The following is a 25,791-nucleotide window of genomic DNA, read 5'->3' on the forward strand; positions in this document are numbered from 1 at the left end:
AGGCTCTTTGCATTATGCAGCGAGGGTCTTTCTTATAGAGCCGCTTTATTAGCCTAATAAAATAAGATTACTTAGTCTCGGTTTATAAGAATTGTCGGCTTTATGACGTCGAGCTGTGTAAAAAAGGAAGGAAAGGGGGCACAACTACTCTGTTGCCGGGTCACCTTTGCCGCTGGTCACTAAGCGGGCAAGTGTTTTAATTAATCCCTTATCTCGCGATACCTTGTCACCTTGGGTCAACCCTTTTATAAAGCGTAACAAAAATTCACGTCCCTTGTGATACTTCAGCTAAGCGAAATATTGTCATTTCACGTGAAAGAAATTGCAATTTATAATATTAAAGAGAAGGTATTCTTCATAAGTGCCTATATTACCTGGAAATGATATTTAATATTTAAGCCTTTGAATCCAAGTGCATAATAAAAGTGCATTTTTGAACGAATACCGTGCATCAGCTAAGTGTGCAATGTCTGGTGGCGAGAAAGGAAAGACGATCCACGTTTTCGGGTATTTTGGAAGCGTGTACAGTTACGTAGAATCTGTTGAAACTTTCCAAAGAGCCAAGAGCATTGTTCGAGCAGGCAAAGAAGGGAATTGGAACGACGAGAGTTTCGTCGTGGAAGATAAAACGTTCGTTCGCGCGGCATTACTCGCGAGGAACATTTAAATGTCCCTTTTTCTATTCTCGTTAGGAGGGACAAAGCGTTTAAGACCGTGAAAAGGGTGCTCCACGTGGATCTTCTCCAAACGGTCCACCATATTAAGAGGGTTTTCATAGAAAGTACACGCAATGAATGTTTCATATTTTCGCAATGCAGTCGGACAACATAAGCGGAAATGTATCCTTCATCCCCCGATTGAAGATGCGTGCGCCATGTAGAAAGGAAGTTAAGTCGGCTTTTGCAAATTGAGATGAATTTATTTGTGACGAAGAAAAATTGTTATATTAGATTTCTGTTTAATTAATTGAGACGTTTCATAAAAATAAATCATCTTTCAACGCGTGGGAAATCGGATTCATCTAGTGTGATATCCGCAATACGGTGCAAAAGTTTGATAGTTCGTCGGCATGAAGCGTCGGGAATCGTAAAGCAACGTCGATGAGGGCGTCGCAACGCGTCAGGAATTTGGCAAGAAATCGTAAGAAGACGTCGCGCGAAAAGCGTGACACCAAGAGGCGCGCGGTCTCGTCTTCGTAATAACGCCATGGTTTCCCTCTGCTTTCCGCGTGCCGACACGACGCGGGCCAAGCCGTTAAAACAAACGCGAAGATTATGCAAAAATGCGACACGTTGCCGCTCAAGATCGTGGAACAGTTCAGCACGTATGTACCGGAGAGGACAGACGCGTTTCAAACTTGATTCCATCGTGAAGTTTCTTAACTTCTCCACGGCTTACGATCCCGGTGAGAGCTCTATCTCCTTCTGTTTTTCTTTTACTCTCCTCTTCGTAATCCTCCTCCTTTATCTACTTCATTTGCGGTGCTATTCCATTGCTCCTTTATTTTCTGTACCTCGTTTACTCTACCTGCTGTTTTTCTATTATTTTCTGCTTAAATGTAACAAATTTTAAAATTTTAGGATTAATTTTATACATTTTTCAATGATTTAGCAACGAACTTCGATTTTTGAAAAATGATGGATTTAATTGCTAACAATTTATCGATCCATTTATCTACTTTCTCGCGATCTTGATACCTAGTTCACTCTTATTTTCTTCAAGAATGTCCAAGAGTGTGACGTGAAATTTTATGCATCGACAGACCAGGGTAAGCGACACCTCAGGCATTGCGGCGACCTGTAAAATATGCAGATGAGATCTGTCGGTCTCCCTAGAACGTTGCCGCCTGAATTTAATGTACTGTATAATACCTGCGTATCGTGAAACGTATTACGAGCGTGCGATTTCGCGACAACGAGATTTTATTCCCGGCCCCGCTGTGTTCCTTTTCAGATCGGGAGTTTTTCCCCGGCAATTTTATTCCTCGGAAGCAGTTTAAATTGAACGGTGAAAAAGAACGGGGGAGCGAGGTAAACACGCGTCGAGGAACGAAATATACGCATAACAATTTCGAAAAGCACGGTTCGTAACTGTTACGAAGATCATCGACGAACGGAACTTCCATTAAACTTCTGCCCCTGTTTTACATTACGATTTCCGATGCACACACGCTAAACTCCATTTCAGTGTTTCCCAGAATTGTATACCTTAACTTAACAATAGTTGAATTTTCATGCTTTCAAAAGGTTAAAATCAAAATATATTTTAGTACAGCGATTCTCACCTAGAGGTACATGTACCACTTATGAATCGCTCGTTTAATATAAAAGAATTCTTTTTTTTTTTAATTTGATATGATTCATGCTCTATTTACTCTTCCATTCGTTTAAAAGATAGTTGAAATTGAATCATTTATAATGGAATATTCAGTTAACGGAGTTTAGTTTGATATTTCAGCTAACGAAAGGAAACACTTTTTAAAGTTCTTTCGATGGTAGAAATTTGCAAGCTCGGATATTCTTGTCGATTTTCAATGTTCGGCATCACGTTCGGTGTTCACTTTGTCGTCGCAGTTTTCGATAGTCTCTTTTCGACTCGTGAAATAGAAAAGTTGGTAATGTACGAGGAACAGAAATTTTCGTCGAGTGGAGTTTTCACGTCGCATCGCGTGACCTGGTCAACGTTTATGATTTCCAAGCGTGTTTCATCCTCTGATACTGCAGCAAATTCCATGCTCTGCACAATGAGGTATAGATACCGATACAATAAACATCAGAGATTCTCTAAACGTTTTATACGCGCAATAATATTTATAGGAATTGTATTGGATCGTATGATATTAAATAAGAAATATCAATTTGAAGATATATTTTAATAAAAATGACTGCATTTGGTTTATCAAAGGCATAATCAATGATCATAAAGAAACTCTTGTACATTTTGACATCTGCAAAAGAATTTCGTTTGCGAAGCTTCAGTTCGACAAGTTTCCATCAGATCAAAAGGGTAGAGAAACTTCGACACGCATACATAGGTCGGCACTCGACTGAAATTGGTTGAAACCATTGATGGAGACGTGAAAAGGTCGAACGAAAAATTATGAATTAGAAAACAGCTGGTCAGTAGAAACTGGCGTGTGGATGTTGGCAAACTAACTGTACGAGCAGTACTTTGCAGGGTACAGTTTCCCAAATGGTTGCTCACAGGCTCCATCACAACGAGTTAACCAGAAATTCCGAGGGTGAAGAGGGCATCAAAACTCGGAAGGTTGGGTGGGCGATAACTGAAATTTTCATCGGTTGAAAATTTCACGGTTGTCGGGCCACGGCTTGTGTAGTTGTCAGAAAAAGCATCTACCAGTGCTGGTACCCAAAATAAGTGATATTAACAAATGGCAACTCTATCTGACCGTGTTTGCGAAATGAAACTAGTATCTTCTCGCTGCTTCCGAATTGTTTCATAGTTGTGTTATGAAACTACGTTAATTAAGTCAACTCACGATATTTAAAAAAAAAATAATTAAAAAATTTTTGTTTCTTTTTATTATTTATGATTTTAGGGGGTAGTAGGAAATGTTAACTCTTTCGCTTTGAAAAGTACCTCCGTAATTTTCTAATTTTTTTTTAGAAACGATTAAAATGATTAGAAGTTTAAATTTTTTAACTATTCGCCTAACAATTTTAATGAAGTAACATTATATCAATTCGATGAAAATCATTTTGATACTTTTGAACGATATTGTACGTACGTAGCATCTGTACGTGAATATGGAGGATGTTAGTCCCTAGCCACAGTTGGATTTACACATATTCCAAAGTTGACTTGGCGCTTAGGCGTGCGGAACACACTTTTCTTGCAATCTGCAACGTGTGCCACCGAATGCTCGACCACATCAAGCGTTCTACACACGTACCAGCCTCGCATGAAGCGCACGATGTTCATCGTGTCGTACATACATCCGAGGGATTAAAAGGAAGAGGGAAAAGAGGAACGGAGAATTTAATTGCTAGAGGGCATTAACTCGTAACTAAGCTCCTTTCCGTGTATCTTTTGCTTAAAGTAACGAAACGCGAGCAATCAGATGACGAATTAAATTGATTTTCTGTTGTCATCATTTTCAGTTAATAAAGTTAAAATTAAAGTGAAAAAAATTCTGAAGACCAAAGTATTGATCACCATTTAGAACCCCATTAAATTTCTTTTGATTCTAATTATTTTATTACGATACTCGCGTATACAGTGAAAATCTCTTTCTTCGTGTTAGCAACTACACACTAATCACTTGAAACACGCAGAATTTTATACGTTTCCATATCTAAAGCGTCCAGCCAACCTACCGTTTGAATAGCTTCCACCATGCAAGGCGAAATTTTATTCTTTCTTTATAACTATACGCCCACTCGTTTCTTTCGTGATTCTACTGCCACACGGAAAGGAGTTTCCAAGGTTTCCACTGTTTTTTCCGACCTTGACTTCCAAGTCCCTGTTGGGTAAGCGCATTTTTATAGCGCCGGATGCTCGCCTGTAAAAGATAGCCTTTGCCACATACACACACACGGTGTCCTGTTACAAAGTTAATGCGACTAGAAATTTGCTAGCATGGCAAGTGCAGAGAACAAAGGTTTCTTTCGGATTAACCATTGAATTTATTCAATGTTTCCTTTCGAGTTTAAAAAGAATCGGAGACACTGACCAAATAGTAGATAATTACCATTTAGCGTAATGAAAAACACGAGGAAAGAGACACACCGCGAACAGAAGATAATCAACATTGAAACAGCCACCGAACCTTTGCTACAGATAATGACACCATTGTCATCAACAGAGGAGAGTTCTGTAGAACAGGAATTAATTGAGGGCAAAAAGTAGTACCTTAAATTACTTTTTTGCTTAATTTGCATGCAAATGGAAACTTTTGTCGCGGCACTGGAACGGTTCCTCTCTGTTGGTTCATTGAAAAACGTGTCTCTCACGTTTCAGTAAAATTTTGTCCCGCAAAAATTCAATATATAAGTAAAACTTTTTCACTAGAATTACATAAATCCTGATCACTTTCGAGCGAGAAATCAATTAGGCGTAGTTGTAATTAGAAGATCAATGGATTTATTGATTCGAATTGTCCATGGTATCCGGGACAATCACCGTGTAAGATCAGCAATTTTCGTTAATCTGAATTACGCAGGGGAATAATTAGATCAGATTCGCATTGGCACGAGTGCAGATCAGCTGATTAGATTCTGTCGGGTATTTAGGTGTTGACGTGTCATTATGTTACAGCCTGATTACGTCAGTCAGCTGTTCCTAAAGCAGATAATCGCCATTTGTCAAGATAAGTAGCTGCGGTTCGTCATGTGGCGGCGAACACGGCCACAAACATCTTGCCACCCCTTTCCTTATCGTCTGACGGCAGTTCAGTTCGTCGAGTAACTTGCCGAGAGAAAATCATGAAAATACTTTCACTCTTAGGAAAAATATTTTATTGAACACTACGAATAATGTATATTAGAAATATTAAAGTAATTTGAATAAATCTAATTAAGGAAGGGTGGTTCGTGGGAATTCGAAAAGCTTGGCTCGCGATGTTCCGCTTGAAATGAGTTTGAAGCGTTGCCGCGCGGAGTTTCAGGGATTCCGAAATTTCTAATGCACCTGGAAAATATCCGGCAAGTTCCGTCGGGCTGAGGAAACTTTCAAGCACTGGTACATTTCGTTGCGATGTATTACCACGGGGAAATATTCGGATATTTGGAGATAAGTTAATGCCCGACTATGGAAAACTGTAATGAAATTATTCAGTATTAATCGGTAGGCGAGTTTCATTGTTTCCAGTCAAACTATCGTAACTTGGCCGTTTGGTGTTCCAGCTGAAACCACAAACTTTTCTATGGCATTTTATAACGTTAAATGTGTGTTCTATTGAGCGGAATATAAATTGAATTTATATTAAATTTATTTTAAATAAAAGAAAAATATTTGGATTTTTACGTTGAAAATTTCTTTGTTACAAGATAAAAAATTTAAATGGGTAGTTCAAAAAAGCTCCGCGTGGCGGCGCTTCCTGGATCGATCCGTTTATCGATCGGGAGTTTCCTCTCTCAAGCAACTCGCTAGTTCCGGGTCTTCTCGCTCGTTTGCGCGCCAAAACTTCACGGACGCCATTACGGTTTTGTCAAGTGACAGTAGTTCGGACGCGTTTATCACAAATTTTTCAAAATTTAACCTCGGGCATCTCGAGTGAAGCAAAATCATAGTGTAGTGATCACAATGTAGCACTCTGATCTTGTCCACGTGTAGGCGACAAGATTAGCACTGAGCATAGCTCATTATACCAGTTTAGTTCAAGGAGCACGTGCGTCATTCATCTGACAGCTCATTTTCACACATTCAGGTAACAAAGAATGGTACATATTGACTCGAATTGAAATACACATCAATTTTCGAAAAGTGACTTTGTTAATTTGCTACCAAGCGCAGTCCCCCGAGATTTCCATCAATCTCGAACACGAATAAATTGTGAAAATGTGATGATTAATGTAAATGTATTCGCATCTAACCGTGTCATCCCTTCTGTTTCAGGATTATTCGAGACAGACGGCGTGCTCATTCCTGGCACGATGTGTGACCTCGAGTTTGTCAGTTCACAGTCAAAACGGCAATACGGACGTTTCTACTCGCCACGGTACCCGTCCTCCTACCCAAAGAACATCCGGTGCTCGTACCTCTTCCGGGCAAGGTAACTATGCTGACCTACTATCAAACTCGCAAACTGATCCCGACATAATCCATATATAATGCATCTCGAGACCAATCTCAAGTCCCCCTATATATCTAACGTTCTCGCGGATTTAACGGCTCCAATCCGTAATCTGGATGCAGGTTAATTAACACCTGATCCATGTACCCTTCGTCCACTGTGATCAACATTTTCTGGGTTAATCAATTTACATTCGTTATTGATAAACAGTATCTATTATATAACAGAAGTAAGGGAAATATTTGAAATTATTTTCAAAAGAGGCTGGATAATTTTATTCTACAGTAGTATAATTGTTTTTGATCAGATCATACAGAACTCATAATCACTCTCTTAGTGATCAGTATGAATAATTTTTCTATTTAAAATATATTCAGTAATTTTAGATAAATAACAAAGGAATTGAGCATTTCACAGTAGTATATCACCATTATTAGTCAGGCCATATATAATTCTCAGTTGCCATTTATTATTTTTCGGTGAAACGATTCTTAAATGAAATAGTAGCTTCATAAGACCATCAATTAACTTAGATTTAAAAATCTGAAGAAGAATTAAATAGCTATTCCTCTTGTACATAATCATATTACACTTAGTAACGTTCTGCTCTTGTCACCAGAAATGTTTCGGTTTCCCTACTGGCGTAACTTTCTTCATTTCTCATCTCCACTCTTTATTACACTGTCTGTCGAAACTTTATGCCGGTTGTGTCGAGCATTTTCGGTATAATCGCATAAAGTAGCAGCCAGGGTGAAAAAGAGATATATTGTTCGCTGAGGGAGGATGAAGGAAGCGTCGGTATCCTTGAGACCGGATCTTCGAAATAACTACTTGAGAAAGGAATTTAATAGACGACACTTGTCCGGCATGTGGTTGCGAAAAAGAAATGAAAAAAAAATGGAACTCTAAGTTATTAATGTACTCTTGGAGTTTTTTAATAACAACTACACGTTCCATTTCAACGATAATTTAATAAAATAAATTTCAATAAATGGCGATGTTGGTGTTTTGAAGATTTCAGATGTTTTTAATCTAGTTCAATTACAGTTACATAATTTAAGATGTTCTGATTGAATAATCAATTTTAATTAGAAACGTCGAAAGGCATTCCTGGTAGAAAACGAGTTGTCTTTGTAACAGAAAACAAATCCTTCTTCTGCTTTCAGTGGAAGTGATAATTACATTTATTTTCTAAGTGCATGCTCTCCTTTTTTATTTTTCGCGCACTTTGTGATCGGCCAGAATTTCCAATGAGTCAAATGTCATCGTGACATTTGTACTTACTGATCATTTTTCGAAGACGTTCGTTTGATTAATCGCGTCACGTTCCTCTGAAACGTTTGCTCCGATCGCAGACAGAAATCGCTTGAAATCACAGTCGGATTCAGTAATTTCGGTATGTCGTTTGTAGGCAGTGAATTTAACCGCGGTGTCGAGCCAGTATGCAGATATGATTTCCGTAGTATTGTGGCTTCCGCTTAATTGCAGTAATTGTATCAAAGTAGCGTTTGCAGTTTGCTATGCCTAACAGTCGTGTCAGGGTAACAGCGCACCGTGCATAACTATAAACCTGACGGATGCGCTGCTACACGCGTGCACAATCCGCTCCTACGGATTTATGAATGTCGTTACATCAAAGCTGCAAATTGCCCTCTGATACTCGCCCTGTCGATAATCGACGAGTCTGTTGCTCTTGATAGAATCTTTGATCGCGAACATTGATAAATGTCAAAAGAATAAGGTGAAACTAGAAATAAGAGAAGGGTTATGACTGGCGAAAAATATTGAGATAATATTGAGGATTAAGTGATTGAAAAATAATAAATGGCAAATGTTTGTGCTCTGTTATTTCACTCGTGTGTAAAATCGTTTTTCAATCTTCATATAATATTTGATTTTTTAATGAATCCGTATATACAGTACCAAGTAATTTATTCTAAATTAAAATATTCCATACGAGTTTGCTGGTATTGAAGTTAAAATCGATTCCCTCTCGTCAACATCCGTCTCCTCTTTGTGAAAAATAAATGAACGAGAATATTGACGATACGTCGACCCAGAACTTGTAATATCTCTGCATTTACAGCGGAAATGTTTGAATATTGTATTTGTGCATATACTTGCGGATATCAACGGATATTTTATACACTCTATCAAGTACTTCTTCCTACTTTCCAACAACATCTGTGTAAAGTTAATCTAAACAGATCTCATTTGAGATAGTAATTTCTCCTTTCTGCAGTTTTCCATTTGCATATCCAATAATAGAGCAAAAACTTTAAAAACAGTCGCTTGACAAGTGTGTATCTTGTTTCAGATTAAAGGAGAGGATTCGTTTATTTTTCGAGGAGATTTCTCTACAAAAAGGAGACCTAAGGTGAGTTTTTACTTTTTAATCTTCTAGTATATTACTTCAATTATTTTTCTCTGCAACGAAGATTCATACTGCAATATTTTCCATATTAAATACAAATACTTAAATTTTTTACAACGTCGCTTTCAAACTAATATTTGCGTTTTCGCACAGTTATTTTATTAAACAAAACAAAAGAATAAAATAAAATAAAAAAAACGAGGAATATATTTTTTACTCCAACAATACACGTTGCTTCGGATGCTATTACGAACAGCTGTATCAGTAATAATATTACAAAATTGAAAAAAAGAGAATAAGCCGTTTTGTCATTCGAATTACAGCCAGTCAATAAGTTAAAAATCACGTTTTCGTTCGACGAGCCAAAGGCCATTAGGTAGCCAAGCGAGGTGGAGCTTTAAAATTCAGTGGCTTATAAATGATTTACAAATTTTTTCTCCTGGAGTCTCGTCCCGAAGCCGATAGATTCGTGAAAGCAATTTCGCAGCCGAGGGGAAAGTTCGTCGCATATTCCGTATAGAAATCGAGTTTCGTGAGTTCTCTCTTTTTTTAAATAGAAAGAGGAAAAGAGATTGTAGAGAGGATCAAAGATCGTGAATTCGTAGGATACGATTCGACTTGTCGCGACACGGTAAAGGAGCCATCATTAAACGAAAACTACGCTGGAGAATCGTCGATTTATGAGCGGCGAAGCTTAGAAATCCGCGTCGCGTCGTGTCGCGTCAAAAAGCACGCTTCACAAAATACACCGGCATCCGTGAGATTCGTGAAATTTTCTTCCGTCTTGTCGCCGTGCAAAGCTCGTTAAATTCCTTGGCTCAATAAACACTACGGTCATCCGGCCTCAAAATGAAAACGCAAACGGGCGTTGAAAACTTTCGTGTGCGCTTGTTTGCTTACACTTTCATATAGAAAAGAAAAAAGAACCAGTTTATCGAAAATGAATGTACAATTTATCTGTACACTCGCGAATAAAATTGATTCAACAAAAAAATACTTATTTAGTACTATTAACGTTTTATATATACAACAATTATTCCATGTGTCATACTGATATTTCAAGTCAAAGTGATCACCCCCGTTCCCGATATTTCGTTTACCGGACCATTTTATATCTCTTTACTATCGGCTCGTTGAGATCCCATTAAAGTTTAAACAAACGATCGAACGGACAGAATAAAAAATATTAATCCTAGGAAATTTATCGTATACGTAAATCTCTATTGCGTGTTTAATCCAGCTAAAGCCTCGATTCACGTCCTGTGCTCTGTTCGCGGTTTGACGTACCATCGAACTACGTCCAACGAGCACAATGTTGGCCCGGAAAACTTTTAAATAGAAAAGTTTCGTCTCGCCATTCGCGATCTTGCTACTCGTTATCGTGCCTCGTTAGCTCGTAAACGTTAATAACCGACAGGCGTCGTAATTCACAATTAGCGTAATAGAAGCACGACTGACGTACCCGCGGCCTTCACCCTTTTTATCATTTATCAGATACTCGAGGAAAATGGTGCGTATGAAAGCTTTATGAACGGCATGCGCGGGCTTTCATAATTAAACTGTCGTAAAGGAAACTATGGTTGTATTGTTTCTGCACTTTGATGTTTATTTTAAGACTAAAGAAAATACCGGTGGATTTTAGATTTTTGTTATTTCAAGTTATACACGAAAAAGGGTAAAGGCATGAATTTCAGTTAATTAATACGTAAACTGATTATCCTTGGACAAATGTTTGCTAATCGGTAATGAACTCGTCGACGTTGGTGTCATCGTCGGTGCTGGAAGTTTGATATAAGACCAGCTAAAACTGACTCTGGCAGCTGGCGAACAACCGTGAGAGAAGTCCTCTGAGGGTAGAAATGGTCCGGTATTCTTCCCTGTCTCTCCACCCCCTTCATTTGCTTGAACAGATCCGTTTCCTTGCTCCTCGCCGTCTCTTAGTATGTCTAACCAGATTCCTTCACACCTGTAATCTGCTTAGTATACTGACTGGAATAACTAATTTCAATTCAATTAGCAATCCTTTGTTAAGTTTAAAGAAAAATATTTAAAATTGCAAATGTCAGAAATTCCGAAAACATACCATCGTTAAAGTATTAATTAAATAATTGATGATGACCATTACCAAAAATTTAATTTAGTTAAATAATTACAAATAATATGACGACGTGGCGTTTAACAATGTTAGCTCGTGAATCAAAGATAGATCTTATGATTCTTCAAACTTTATGATCGCCAATACGTCAAACGCTTAATGCTTTCGATATTACGGGTATAAATCTGTCACGAGGTAATACTGAAGGCTCTGCTATGGTCCTTTCAAACAGGTTATCATGAATTCCATCCTTTTTTAAGCTTGCTTTACTGGACAGCGTCATAAAATCTGTTGGTGCAGGATTTTTAATGCACGATAAGCCCACGGGAACATAACGTGTTCCACGTCCATTCAGTTACATGATTAATAGTTTTTTTATTAGTTCATTGTAAATAATGAAATTGTATCACAATTTTCCTCTCACAATTATTTTGATTTTAACGTTGAAATTAATTTTCATTGTACCCAAACATAAAATATTCGATAATCTATAATTATCTTTTCCTTGAAAAATTAAGAGAAGTATTAAAGGCGTCCGAATTAGGTATGGTCCTTTAATCATCAAACGTTATTAACCCTACCACAATGGGAGGTTGAAGTGGCGGGGAACGTAGCTTTACGCGAGTTCTCCTTTTTTTTTTCGAATCCTACAGTATCTGCTACACCTGACCCCTAAATCCTTTGAGCGTAGCACGGACCATGATTCTACTTAACCCACATAAAGTTCCTCTCTGCTCGAAGACTTAGAACTGAGAATGGTGATGGTGAGGTCGAGCTGGGAAAGGAGAGGTGCTCGGAGACTTACAGCTGCACCGTGCAGGAGTTAATCCTTGATAAATCCACAAACTCCGTCCTAATTCAGTATTGGGCTTCCTTAATTTCATTCCGCCATTCAACCCTTCCCGATCTTTCGAATTCAAAGTGGTCGACCCGCGCTTTCATAAGATACGAGTCATAATAAAAAAGAAATAAGGGTAGTTACCATTCATTAAACCTGCAGGTAAAGACACAGTTCGGATTTAATTCGTGCTCTTGTCATTGGAAAATTCTAAATATAATAATTCAAATATTAATTGATGCAGCTAAATTAAAATTCTAGGCTTTAAGTAGAATATATAAATCATTGGTCAGACCGCATAGAATATCTGGAAGGAAACATTTTTGCAACCAAAATATAATAAATTTTTGCTTAAAATTATTATTACAGAATTTTCTAAGTTCTTAATCACGTTGTAAAAGTGCTTTACGAGTGTTCTGCACTTTCGTTTTGCTTATATCGGCGGATAGTCTGATTTATGACCGATTCAAACTGTAGCTACGAAACACTGCAATTACTGCAAACGTGATAATTTGTGACTCTCAAATATTAGTTCGCCAGCGAGGTGCATATTTTTTCCGTGTTTCGTATTTGCTTTAATATTCCATCGTTACGACCTCGCCGACGAGGGATAGTTGATTTCGGGCCAGGTTCTCTGTTTCCGTTGAATCGATTTAACTTCATTCCGCTACTGTTGAAACAAAAGTACTATTTGTCTTCGCGTTGTTTGCATTTTTCAATCAGCGCATGAATCAACTTTGTTCCTCTTTCACGATTAAATAACGGATAATTTTATTTCCTATATTTCTATATCTTGGCTTCACAAGTTGATCAAGTGAATTTCTATTAATAAAACATAGAACTTAATTTACTCTAACGTGAAATTTGTAATCTATTTTTAAACTCTAAAAGATTGAATCATTTTACAAATTTTATCAATATCTCTTTCGACGATTAACCTCGAGGTGCTCATCCATCCGTGAACGTTTTAAATTCCTGAATGTGCTCTGTAAACTAGACAGATGAGGGCAAGAAGCCTGGAGGAATGATTAATTCAAGGGCCAGTAGAACGATCCTCTTCCAGGGCAAAACAAAACGAACTGGAGGAACAGAAGTCGACTGATCCTATTAATTAATCCCGTGCCTCGATAACGCTTACCACGATGGTCGTGGTAAAATTCGTTAAGAGCTAGCAAGACCGCTGAGAAATGCCTCGATATATCAGGGTTAAGCCACGCTGTCAGACGCACTCAGATATTATTCTGAATGGAGTTGATGGATACCAACAGACTCCTCTCTGTCAGCCACTCGATACACCTATTCCCGAACACTTGTGGCAACTCGTAGCAACTTAGTGTACAATGTACACCGACGATGCTTCGGCTTCCCTAGTTGCATGAAGATGACGGTAGCCGTTGCTGAATTTGCAAGGATGCATTTAACCGTAAAACGGACTTGAGTAATAGATAATATTTACGTCTTTTATTTGATTGCTGATAGGAGCTACTATTCAATATTATATTTATAATTTTTCTACTTCAGCTGATATTTCACATGGTAGCATAATTACTCATCAAATAATTTTGTTATTGGTACAAGCAAGAGTGTTAATGTTTAATTTTCTTTGTGGCCCATTTTATTTAACGATTCGCTTTCTTTAAAATTTTTAATAACGAGCAATGTAGGGGAACTTGCTTGGTGTCCTTGACTTACTTCCAGGGAAGCTTTTTAATGAAGTCTTATCGTGGGTACATATATAGGACAGAAGAAAGTGGGATTGTAGAAGTGAACCAGGGTACCATCACGCCTGACCTAGGCTTTGATCTACTTAAAAAGAAAATATACAGTTGAACAGTCGAAAAATGAAAACAGATAAAGAACTTAAGAATTTCAATAATCTTGAAAAATCTCACATTTGTCCGAAATATCAATACATTTGTGCAATTTAAGAAAAGCTTTAGACACGATTCGCAACCGAGGTAGTCACAGTTATTTCTCAAGGTCTGCCTCTTGAACGAAGGCGAGATAAAGTTCTCTTCGAGTGACTCGTCTCGTTGCAAGATCTTGCACCAAAAAAAGGAAAAAAAAAAGGGGAAGAAACGATGCACCAGGTGGAACAGGGAATGGGGTTGCGGGGGTGTGGGAAGAAGTAGAGGTGGGAGTCGAGGTCGACGTCGAGTGAGTAGCCGAGAAGAGGAGTTAAAGGTGAAACTGCAAAGACACTACAGTGACAAAGCTAACGTCGGTGAAAACAACGAATGAAGTAGGCCAGCGAAGGAAATACCGACGGAGAAAGAAAGAAAGATATATGGGAACGATGTTCCATCAATAAGTCCGTGATTCTCTTTATAGGTGTAGTCGAACTACTCTGCCCAATCGAACGGAAGAGAATTACACCTCGCTGTAACGGGGGTCGACTTCAGCCAACGGGGAATCGGTGATCCGATCGATTTAAGAAGCTTGATCGATGATGACCAGGGGATAACGATATTACCTGAACGGATCAACCAATTACCATGGCAGAGATTAAAGAGTCTCTTCATCTTTCGTACGAGTGCAAAATTAGAACACGTGGATACATCTCGTATTGAAATTGAAGAATGATTAATAGTGTTCATCGATTAGACACCAATCAGATGTACTTTCATGATGGCACTCGGGGTTGAAGTAGTTTTGATTGAATATTGAATATTGGATTCTAATTTGTGAAACAGGAAATGAATATAACTACCTGAATAATATTTCATATTTTCAAACTAGGGTGTAAGGCTGTTCTTTGAAATTATTTTAAGGAAAATCTAAGTTAAATTAAAAATTTTTATTGGTATGTGGTTCTGAAATACTCGGGAAATAACTGGTACCCAGGAATGGGGGGATTCTACAGGGGGAATGAACGTCACTATTTTTTTAAAAATGTCCTTAATTGACGAAATTATTATCTACCCAACTACTTGATTTGAAATAATAATCTCATCTAAGAAATCTAAGCAATCGTGATAATCAATTTGATATAACGATTCAGTGGAAACTTAAGTGATCTACATGGCGCTGCCATTCGGAAGAATTCTCGATTTCCGGTTCATTGATTCGCGACATAGTATGACATATTGATAATTTATCATCGTTAACGAATGGTGTCTTGTTACAGTTGCCTGAATAGAGCGGATTTAATCAGGGTACACGACGGGAGGGATTCAGGAGCAGCCACAATAGCTGTGCTCTGCAACCAAGGAGCGGAAGTGGAAGTACTCAGCACAGGGTCAGACCTGTACGTCGAGTTCGTCGCTAATTCCGAGTGGCCAGGCCAAGGCTTCAAGGCGATGTTTCAATTTCAACCATTGGACGATGCGCCGCATCCTGGTGAGTAACGAATCACACTGTCCACCGTTCGGCATTATGAAAACCCAATGACCTTCCACTCTCCACTTCCCATCTACCAATTTCATTTCCATTTCCGGTGTCTCTCTTCGTTGCTTTGCTTGAATAGCAAAGTGATCTTGAGTTGACTAAGGTAACCGAGCTTCATAGAAATTATACGAGATGCTTCAGGAGAACGTCTTCGGTCCTTGAACGTCTGGACGTTTCTTCTTCGCGATCGTCTGTCTTTCGAATGTCAATTTCCGTAATTCGATAGATCGCCGTTCCGTTCGTGCTGACTTCCTTAACGTATAAACTAGGTACGACGTTTTTAACGAAAGCTTTGCAGCTTTGCAAATTGGAATCTTTCTGAGATTAAAAACGCATGATGATATTATAAAATTATTTTTTCGTTGAGTCTTATAAATTAGAGATCTTTTATAATTGAACTGCTCTTTCGACTATACAAAAATTTTACCTAAAGTTCATATTTTCTTTCCAAATGACGTCGCTACTTAGTTTAAAAAATTCCAAATTGAAAATATTGAGAGCGCTTTTTTCTGCGCTTTTCAAATTCATACCACTGCGCACCCCGGAAACGGCCCTACCAACGCCAACCATCGACTAAACGCTGAACCATGACCAAAACTGAACCGTCGGTATTTCAGTGACTGAGTCTGTTTGGTATCTTTCTCGGAGAGTTCTCAGCTGATGTATTATCGACTAGACTCTGTGGGTATTTTCCCTGCAGAGCTCCATCCTACTTCCTGTGGCGGTCTTTTTGAAATTGAAGGCCCGGAATTGCGCCACCATCGGCAAGATGGCACAAGTAGTGCTGTTTTCAAGGCGTGCAATGATATGGAATTGAAAAATATAATAACAGCTTAGAAAATTCATTCTATTACGGTATTAATTAATGACGATAACCCAATGATATGAACTCTTGAAGTTTTTTAACTTTAAATTACTCTGCAATTACTTCTTCAATAGTGCACCTTAATCACGAGTGCATTTTACAAACTGCACACGATGATAGACGTGAAAGCGGCTCGAAACAGAGCTTGCCAGAAGCTTTTCATCTTTCTGTCAGTTCCGTTTGTAAAATAGGAGGCAAAGCACCTCCGACACGCCGTAAAACGTGAGCTTTCAACATGGAGCTCGATTTTCTCGTTTTTCCATCTAAAGCTTACCATCCTTCTCAATATAATTCCATGAAACTTCATTCTTATCATATCGTAGCAACCGGGTCTCGAAAGCTTCCATCTGGTAACGGGTTATCGCCGCAACTGTCCTCCTATTTGCATAAGTTCGTTATTACAGGTGTGATAAGATCGGGTATCCGTTGTAGGTTCGACCTCCTTACTCGTTACCGGCATGTTAATCATGGTCAAATTAATTAACGACCCGGTTCACGGGATCCGCGTCAGTTTCCTCGGATTCAATTACCAGGGGCGACATTGAAGTTTCATCGGCGAAACGAATCGAGTAGCTCGCGTGTCCGTGGACGAAATACGCGAGGCGTAAGGATCGTTCTACCGCGATCCGCTATTTATGAGGCAATAAATCATGAATAGGGACCCTTTGCGAACGTAGATTGGCCATGTTCCATTCGCTCACGAGACTCCCAACTGTAATTAACGGCACTGTATATTCCGAGGATAATTACAATAACGTATTTCAGAGCTGGACAAGGTCGTCCCTGGGGCTGTTACCGGTAACCCTAAGTACTCGGTCATCGGGCCGGCTGTCAGCGCTACGAGTAAGTACATCATTCCTATATGTCGTAGATTTATTATCACTCTCAATCAATAATTTTACCACCGTCGCCCCCTTCGATTATCCTTTCGTGGACGAGTATATTCACTTGGTAAGTGACTCCCTGCCTCGCGGATAATCCAAAGGATTAATAGAGACAGGGGAACCAAGACGGATGGTTAAGTAAGAAATAGCGAATGGTATCGATTCGATACCGAACGTTTCACCTCGACCAAGAGGAGCACGAATGTTTTCTATTTCATTGAAACGACACGTGAACGACAAGCTGCTTTAAAGCAGAGCATACCGATAGAGTTTCGAACAGAAACGGTTTTAGAAATTGATCTGTAGAAGTAGTTGAGTGATTAGTTTAGAGAAACTTATAGATCTAAATCACTTAGAAAGTAAAATCACTTTCTTTAATACCATTTTTGAATAATAATTAAAATTTAGTTATATTTTTTGTAAATTTCACTCATGAAAGAAATAGTCTATTTTTTTTTCTGTTTTCTTTTTTAATTAGTGGATTTAACGAGTCCTTTAATTTTCATTACCATTATTTTTAAAGATTAATAACGACCTATCAATATGAATAGATCTGAGTATTCCGTTCTCTTAACAAGAGAAATTTCGAATCGGAAGGATATTCCAGACCATCTAACTTCGTAACACGCATTTCTCTCTGTGATAACTGATTTGCTACTGAACTGCTTTCTCTATCCAACTGGAGTAGTAATCGCTACTACTACCTTGTTGCAACTTTCAACATGAAATGCAAACAACGGAGAGAGCTATTCTATGTTTAAACGTTGTAGCAAGAAAGCGCTGTATTTCTAAAAAAAAGAAAGATCTCCTAGCTAGCTTCCATTTACACAATTCAGAAATTAATTAATGATTGAATGTTTGATTAGTTTGATTATTCCCATCATTATAACAACCGCAAGGAATAATTAATGATCATTAAGGGAAAATTAATTATTAGGTATCATATTAACAGATGTTAATGAATTCATTCAGTAGGTATTATATTAACACATATTAATGGGTCAATTTAAGGGGTTTAATATTAATGCTCTTGTACAACCTAATTAATTGTAAATGTTAAATTTCATTTGCTAAAACAATTTTATAGGACCGAGTAGTACTACTATTTCTATTATTAAAATTATTTCGACATGTTGAACAAAGCACTTGGTAACATGATTTTGCTCGTACTTCTTCAGATAGTACTTCACTGAACAAGTCATATAAACTTCGGGAGCAACGTGTACTTTTCTTGTCATCAGCTACATATAAGCTGTTGGCCAAAAGCTCGGACGAGCTGGAACTTTATATCCTTTTTATGGAAATAAGTTTCTTAGCTTATGAGCGGCAGCAATGAACTAAATTATTTGCTCTACAAGCACGAGGCGATGTAATGATCCTCTTACACGAGTTCTTAGTTTTCACGACATTGAAACGATTTTTTCCTTCGGAATTTTTTTCATACAAACGTTATAAATAGGGTCAATAATATTCTTTGCTATTCGTACAATAATGTTGATAATCGCAATGGTATTCGAAACGCGTTGTGCTCCAGTTGACTTAACCGAATAGAAGTATTTCGTAAAAGCTAGAATCGCACTCTTTGCCTCTTTTCTAACCCTCTTCACGGTACATTTAGGTTCAACCGTAAAACAAGGCACGTGATGTGTCTGCATCCTCTTATACGTGGTATCTCCTTTCGTACATTTTACACCGCTGAATAAGTGCTGTAAATTATCCATGCACCAGTGCATCGAGTGCATAGGGTACGCGACGACCAATGAATTTTGTGTCTCGATGCAACTGTGAAAGAATTCTCGTACACAAAGGGTGAAGGCCGACAATGAAAAATAATAATTGCTCGACGATGTACGTCGTGGTTCGACGTTGTTTGAATTTTTCCACTTTGTTTGAACTGTCAGGGAATTTTGTGACGCAGCGAAGCGCCGGGCTCCGCTTTCGAAATATTTTATAATTTCAGAGGGCGAGATCGAATGAAATCTGTGAAAGGGGAGGGAAACGGGTCGAGGCCTTGAATTTTCGTTCGATACCGAACGATCATTTTGAAAGGAGCCTGTTCGAAAGTATTATAAAATTGGAAATGGAAGGACGAAAAATTTTTGAAAAGATTTAGTTTTTCTCTGTTTTTTCTTTTTTTTCATCTTTGTCGGTGAAAACGTTTCATTTGATCGGTTTTAGTTGTGTACCGCTGCACGCTCCTCCGAAATAACAGGGCGTTATGTTTCGTAAAATGAAAGGAAATTATTTAATCTTTCAATCTTTTCTAGCTAAATGATTGGAAAAATTTTTTAGTGTTACTGAAATTATGTTAGTTATATAAAGTAAATTTTCAATATTTTATGAAATTTATATTTCCGTATGCTGTAATTTATTTTTAAAGAAATATCGTTTTCCATTTGTCGCATACACCATTCGACTGATTTTTTATCCACACATTTTAAATTTTCTTTTTTGACGATAATTTTGAAAATTCAACGCGATAAATAATTAACGAAATTTCAGTCACGAATGTCGTGTCGTATTTTAAACATTCTACGAACGGAGTCAGATATGTGGAAAAATGGGTCAACTCGAAATTTGAATACGTGAAAGTTGTTTGGAAAAGGGAGGAACGTTTTTAACATTTGAAAATCACGTTACCGCCTGTGCTTCAGGGAATTTTGAAAATTTTCACTTTAACATTCGTTTCTGATTAAAGATTTAATAAAAATGATCCATTCAGTGATAGATGGAAAACTCCTAAATTTATCTTTTATATTTTTACTATTAAACCTTCAAAAATTAAAAAATTAATTGATGTGTTAACAGGTTAAACATAATCATTATCACAGTGTGAAAATACTTTTATTTTGAAATACGAAAACTAGACTTTGAGTTGCACGCATTCTTTCAACGATCTTCTAACCAGACCACCGTCGATAAAGTAATTACCAGCAAAATTAATTGCACCGATAAATAGACGGGGAAACTTGTTCTATCGATGGAACGGAAAACTTTTCCAATTTTCCCACAACTCGTTGTAAAACGATCGGAGAATCGCGGTCGAGAAGGCGGAAAGCGACGAAATATCGTGTACATTTCTGGGATCGGTTTACGGTTGCTTGTATATAATTATTTTGTTACGGTGGCGTGTACTGAAACGCATAAACAACAAATAATGGCTCTGGTCACCAGAGATACTATGTTGAAAACGTATACAGGATTTTGATCATTTCCATAAAAATTACTATGTTAAAAATCAAATTTACAATTTGAAGGGAGAAATATATAAAGTAGATATTCGTGAAAATATACAGGAGCATGATCCCTGTTTGACGTCGTTAAATAAAATACAGAAAAATAAATATAAATATAAAAATTTCACAGAAGATGGAATCGAACAGTTTTAGCTTTCTAAAAACTGATTTCACCCTTCAATTACATTCGAATTCCTCTTAAACGTCAATTCGTCTCTCTCTCTCTCAAAAAAAAACAGAACTATTACAACAAACAGACTGTGCTTTTTGAAACACGATACGCTCTCAGCCGATGCCATTTAATTTTCACTCCGCGAAGCTACTCTTTCATTCGGCTACAAGAAAACAAGCTGTTCCAGGTAACAGTAGCTGCTGTTTCATCCCCCTTCAACGTTGAACAAAATAAATACCCTGCCATCCCGTCCAGTCGCTCGGGATAAATAAATCCCGTCGTCAAACTCTTTGAAAGCTTGTTTTAAGGGACGGTCGAGAAGGGCGGGAGAGAAAGGGAGAGAAAAAAGGGGGCGAAAAGTTCCACGTTGAATTTTAACCTGAAAGCGTTTGCCGGACAAGTGTCTGTAATAGGCTCCTTGTACCACTTTTTTACCCGCCGCTGCCGCTTTAGTACCCACTTTATCACGGTGTGGTCGTTTCGTTTCAAGTGGATTATTCTGCATCCGACGCATTGCCCCAGGTGGGCACGGTTTATAGTCGAGGTTATTACGATCAAACCTCATTGTACTGCATGTTGACGGTACCATACTCGACCAGTATTTGTACAGCGTGGCCAATTATAATCCATCTATTCAATAATATATCTTCAACTATTTGTTTTTTAAAGAATATTCCAAACACAGCTTTGTTTCAAGAGTGATATTTTGTATTAACTCTAGGGAAAGAGACCCAATCATATGATATTCTTTATCCCATGTCTGACTTATCGTTGACCTATACTACTTACTGGAGCTTCATACCGTTGTTCCTCCCTTAAACAGGGACTGATTTGACTTCCCTAAATATAAATAGACTTTGAATGCAAGTCTTGTGTATATCTTCGACAACATCACCAAAAAATAGTGCGAAAATTCATTATTATTAATTAATAAATAGACGAAGAAAAAGAATTTGTACTTTACAAAACACCCATAAAAGCGAAAGCTTATAAATGTGAAAAAGGAACGAATACACAGCTATCAGATTTCTTTCACGATATTCAAAGTTTATCGAACGTGACAGGATGGAAATTGCTCGAAGACCCGGCGTGCATCGCAAACACATTTAGTTTGATGTCCCTTAACAAGCACAAGAAACTGTTCAAGAAACACACACCGATTAATTCCGTTCCACAGTAAACTTGCATGGAAGTGTATATCAGATAGACAAACTTTTTATCAACTTCAGAGACGGGGACTGTCTCGATGTAAAGTCGGGCGTAAAATAAGCGAAAACAAAGTTACATGACTGAGAAAGTTAGCATGTTGCGAAGACAACGGTACACGTAAGGGTCTTCATGGTCCGTCGAAGAAAATCATTTTACTTTTCTACACGTCCATGTCTTGGTCCAAAAATTTGTAGAATAGAAAAATTATTTGAGCTTCGAATAGATTGCTAATGTTGATTACAACTTGATAAATGTACATTTCAATTTACATGGAGGATCAGGAAACTCGAAATTGTGGATGAAAACATGAAAACGAATTCAAAACACGCTAGCTCACGCATCCCAACGACCAATCACGAAAATTTCGGATTGATCACGCGACCCGGCAATCACCTTTCTTTGTATGCGAGCGTAACGGCCAGCCGAATTCCCGAAATTCGGGAACGTAGAAAGGAATGGCTGCGATGCAGCGAATCTGAGCGATTCCCAATAACATGGACGAAACAGGAGCAAAGAAACGAACGCTAAATGACGATCGAATCGACGTGTTAACGTTACTTTTTGCAACTCGATCGAACAATTCTCGACTTCGTATCCGATCGGATGGAGTTCCTCCTAAGTGTATAAAAAAATTATGATCACGATTTCCAGAGACGATTCTCCGTGTCCAACCGTAAATTAAGACTTAAAAATTGAAGATTAAAAATAGTTATCTCTATACGAAGGACAAGTAACATATTCCTTCGGAATAACGTGTGAGGATTTTGCAGAATTTGATGGTTTTCAGTTACGAGATGGCCTTATGTCTGGAAGGCTATAAAACCATAAGAGAACAGACGATAAAGGAGCCTTATCCGCAAGGAACACTGATGTTACTGTCCTAAGGAGGATACTGCGGAAGTGAAATGGCAGTTCCACGCGTGTTTAATCTTCTGCTTTGCAACGTTTAACTGTTACCACTGTCTGTTTACCTTACAACCCTACGGTTTCCAGGTACATCTGTACTGACCTGGTTAATTTACCGACATCAGTGTTCTTAGTGGAATGTTACCTGATTTAATTTTACACGAAGTAAAGAGTCTTATAATAGCAAAAAAGTACATTTAATTAATTTACAATCAAGTTTCTCTGTAAACGTCCATCCATCAAGTCGTAGAGAATCGTCAGGAGTTATCATTGAAAGTTCGATTCGAAAGATCTCTCGGCTGATTCTGTTATCGATTTCCTTGGCATACTCGACAAACGTGAGATCACGATACTGGAAGTGGCTGCTGTCCCGAAGAAACGTACAAGATCCATCTCTCGCGTGCTTTTCAAGGATTGACGTTGAAAGAGTCGCGATTTACGCGTAGCCTTTTTCTTCGTTTCGATGGTAGAAACGAAGGGATGGGAAGCCGGTGACCCCTTGGAAGCCGTGGAAATCTAATAGACCGCAAAGCGAGGATGAGATATTGGCCTCGGGATCGGGATCGATCGATGACTACGGTAGCTAACGGTACTTACACGACGGCGCATCGCGAGTTTCGTATCAGAGGGCGAGTTTTCATCTTCTACTGTTCCCGTTACTCGCTTGTATCCATCAGGACGATTAAATTAGTAAGCTCGACCTGCCGGCCTTTTCTCGATTGATCGATTAACTGTACCGACGTTTGAATGCTCCTCGACCGAGGAGGGTTGCGAGAGGGATGAAAAAAAAAATATATATATATCTGGCGACGCTTGATTCCTACGAAGCGGAAAGTGGTCTCGCTGGAAAAGTTTCGCGTTTTTTCTACGTTTTCCAAGGGACGTTCAACTTCGGAGACTAATAACGTTAAAGCTCTAAGTTCTGACCTTAATTTATACAGGGTTTAACTTCGTCACCTGCGGCGTTGCTCTTACTTTTTGAATCGAAGGAAAGTTGTTTCTTGCTTGAATTCGATTTATCATGAATATTACCTTTCTTTTGGCGTATTCTTGTTTGATGACTTTTTGATGGGCGTTTTGTGTTAGCTTGTATCGTATCAAATAATTGATTTGGAAAAATGGAAGGTTTGGCATAGTTTGATGATATAAAAGTACCATAAATTGCCATTTAAACTATTTCAATTTTAAGTTATTTTTATGGCGGTGATCCATTAATAAAAACATCAATAGAAAGAGTAAGTAGAAAGAGAAGAATAAAAAATTTATCGCTCGGTTTTTCACGTATTAATTCTTTTTAAAGCACCAACTGTTTTAAATGGAATAAAAATGTTTCCCGGCACATCGACGTGGAAAATAATAAAACTTGCGAAAACGGGGCTACACTTCAAAGGAATTATACCTTGAGATTAGGTGTTTTAAAACACTTATCGCTGGGAAACGAGAATTTTTTTTTAAACTCCCTCGGGTACATTGTTCCAAGTGGCTGAAATAATGTAATTAGTTGAACTTCCAGCTGTGGAATCCTTTCTGGAAATAAATCTGCTTTTCCCGTTTAATACTCTGGTTTGTTGCTGTTTAAAGATACGCGTAATAAAACCGTTTTAACCTCCTCGTGAAAAGAGTGAAAACAATGGTAAATTCGTGGTTTAAACGGAAATTTTTATAATTTTACGCGTTTAAAACACTTTCAATAGAATTCAAAATAAAATAAAAGTTTATTAAAAACTTCCAAAATAACTTTTTCTCTCTGATTTTAACTCGTGTCAACGATTTGAAGATAACGTTCTTCAAATATCTACTAAAAAGTATTTAAAAATAGTTTTTATTTTCTCACATTATTAAAATAGAGAAAATATGGTCAGATACCACTGATCCCTAAATTTACTCTGACGAGGATACAGACAATTTAATTTATCTGTGAAAACCAATCGTATATAAATTGCGATACGATATGACGTATCGATTTATAGTAACAGAAATAACATATCTATGAAACAATTTGATGCTAGTTGGGGATTTAAATTTGAATTTATATTGAAGTACAAGTTGGAAAGGTTATTATCGCCTGCATGTCAACTAAAATCATGAATCTTGTTAACAAAAATGACAGGGCCAATCTATTATCACAATCTCGATTATTAATACATTAATGTTATTCAAAGCATATAATCAATTAATTAGACTATTTTTTTAAATATCATTTTTCCAATATATGTAAGTTTTTTATTCAAAAATTCGAGTTCCCAATTTTACTGGAAGCATTAGAGTCACGATTGACCCAATCAACCAATGAATTATGACACCAGATTCGTATACCGATCAAACATCTCACACAACAGCAATTAATCAACCATCCCCCTCTAATCGCCAATCATTTATCAATAAATACCAAATACTCAACCATTTACATAAAACCGTGACGTCGATGAAGCTAATAATCCGTATGCAACTCGTGCTCAATAACCGTGCAAAAATTCGAGCATAATTTTCTCCAGAGAAAGTCAATGATCCAAACAGACTTAGAAAGTCAAAAATCCACGAAGGATGTACATCCGAATTGACCCACAGAATATAAAGTATTCGTCCAAGCAGTGAAAATAAAATATGAGGGAAAGAAATTGGCGAAAGCGGAATCACGGAAGAGCACGCGAAAGAGGATTAAGTTTTAAGACTGTGGAAAACAACTAGTCCGTGGAAAGTAATCGAACAGATAAGTTCGAAAGGTGGACGTCGCATGGGTATAATGTGGCGACACGATATCCCAGAAGAAATAAGCGAAGCGGGAAATGGGGATGGGTAAGAGCTTGAGAGACTGCTGTAGTATTCCGTCGACTCACAGTGAAAATTTTGGTTACTTGTTTGTCAACGCACTACGAATCGTCTGCGGTTTTCCAGCATGATTTCCTTCCATGCCCAATGGAGGAACCTAATCTAATCACATATACCGCTTCTTCGATTTTTTTATTGCACCCAGCATGAAATGAAATCTTTCCTTCTCATTAGAGAACGATAGAAAGAAGGTTGTAAACATTCCATAGCGAAATTGAACCAATGATATCAGACACATCTCC

General features: G+C 37.9%; 1 protein-coding gene across 2 annotated transcripts in view; it reads left to right on the forward strand.

The window, feature by feature from the left end:
* The window catches only part of Sol1, a 362,434-nt gene that overhangs the window by 172,232 nt on the left and 164,411 nt on the right, over window positions 1–25,791 (forward strand). For both annotated transcript variants that reach the window (XM_076691075.1, XM_076691076.1), the window contains 4 exons: window positions 6,577–6,733; window positions 9,072–9,131; window positions 15,189–15,400; window positions 17,079–17,156. In XM_076691075.1, the coding sequence (XP_076547190.1) occupies window positions 6,577–6,733; window positions 9,072–9,131; window positions 15,189–15,400; window positions 17,079–17,156 (507 nt within the window). The remainder of the gene's footprint in view (window positions 1–6,576; window positions 6,734–9,071; window positions 9,132–15,188; window positions 15,401–17,078; window positions 17,157–25,791) is intronic.

This window comes from Osmia lignaria, chromosome 11 (assembly GCF_051020975.1).
Source record: "Osmia lignaria lignaria isolate PbOS001 chromosome 11, iyOsmLign1, whole genome shotgun sequence".
Taxonomy (NCBI): domain Eukaryota; kingdom Metazoa; phylum Arthropoda; class Insecta; order Hymenoptera; family Megachilidae; genus Osmia; species Osmia lignaria.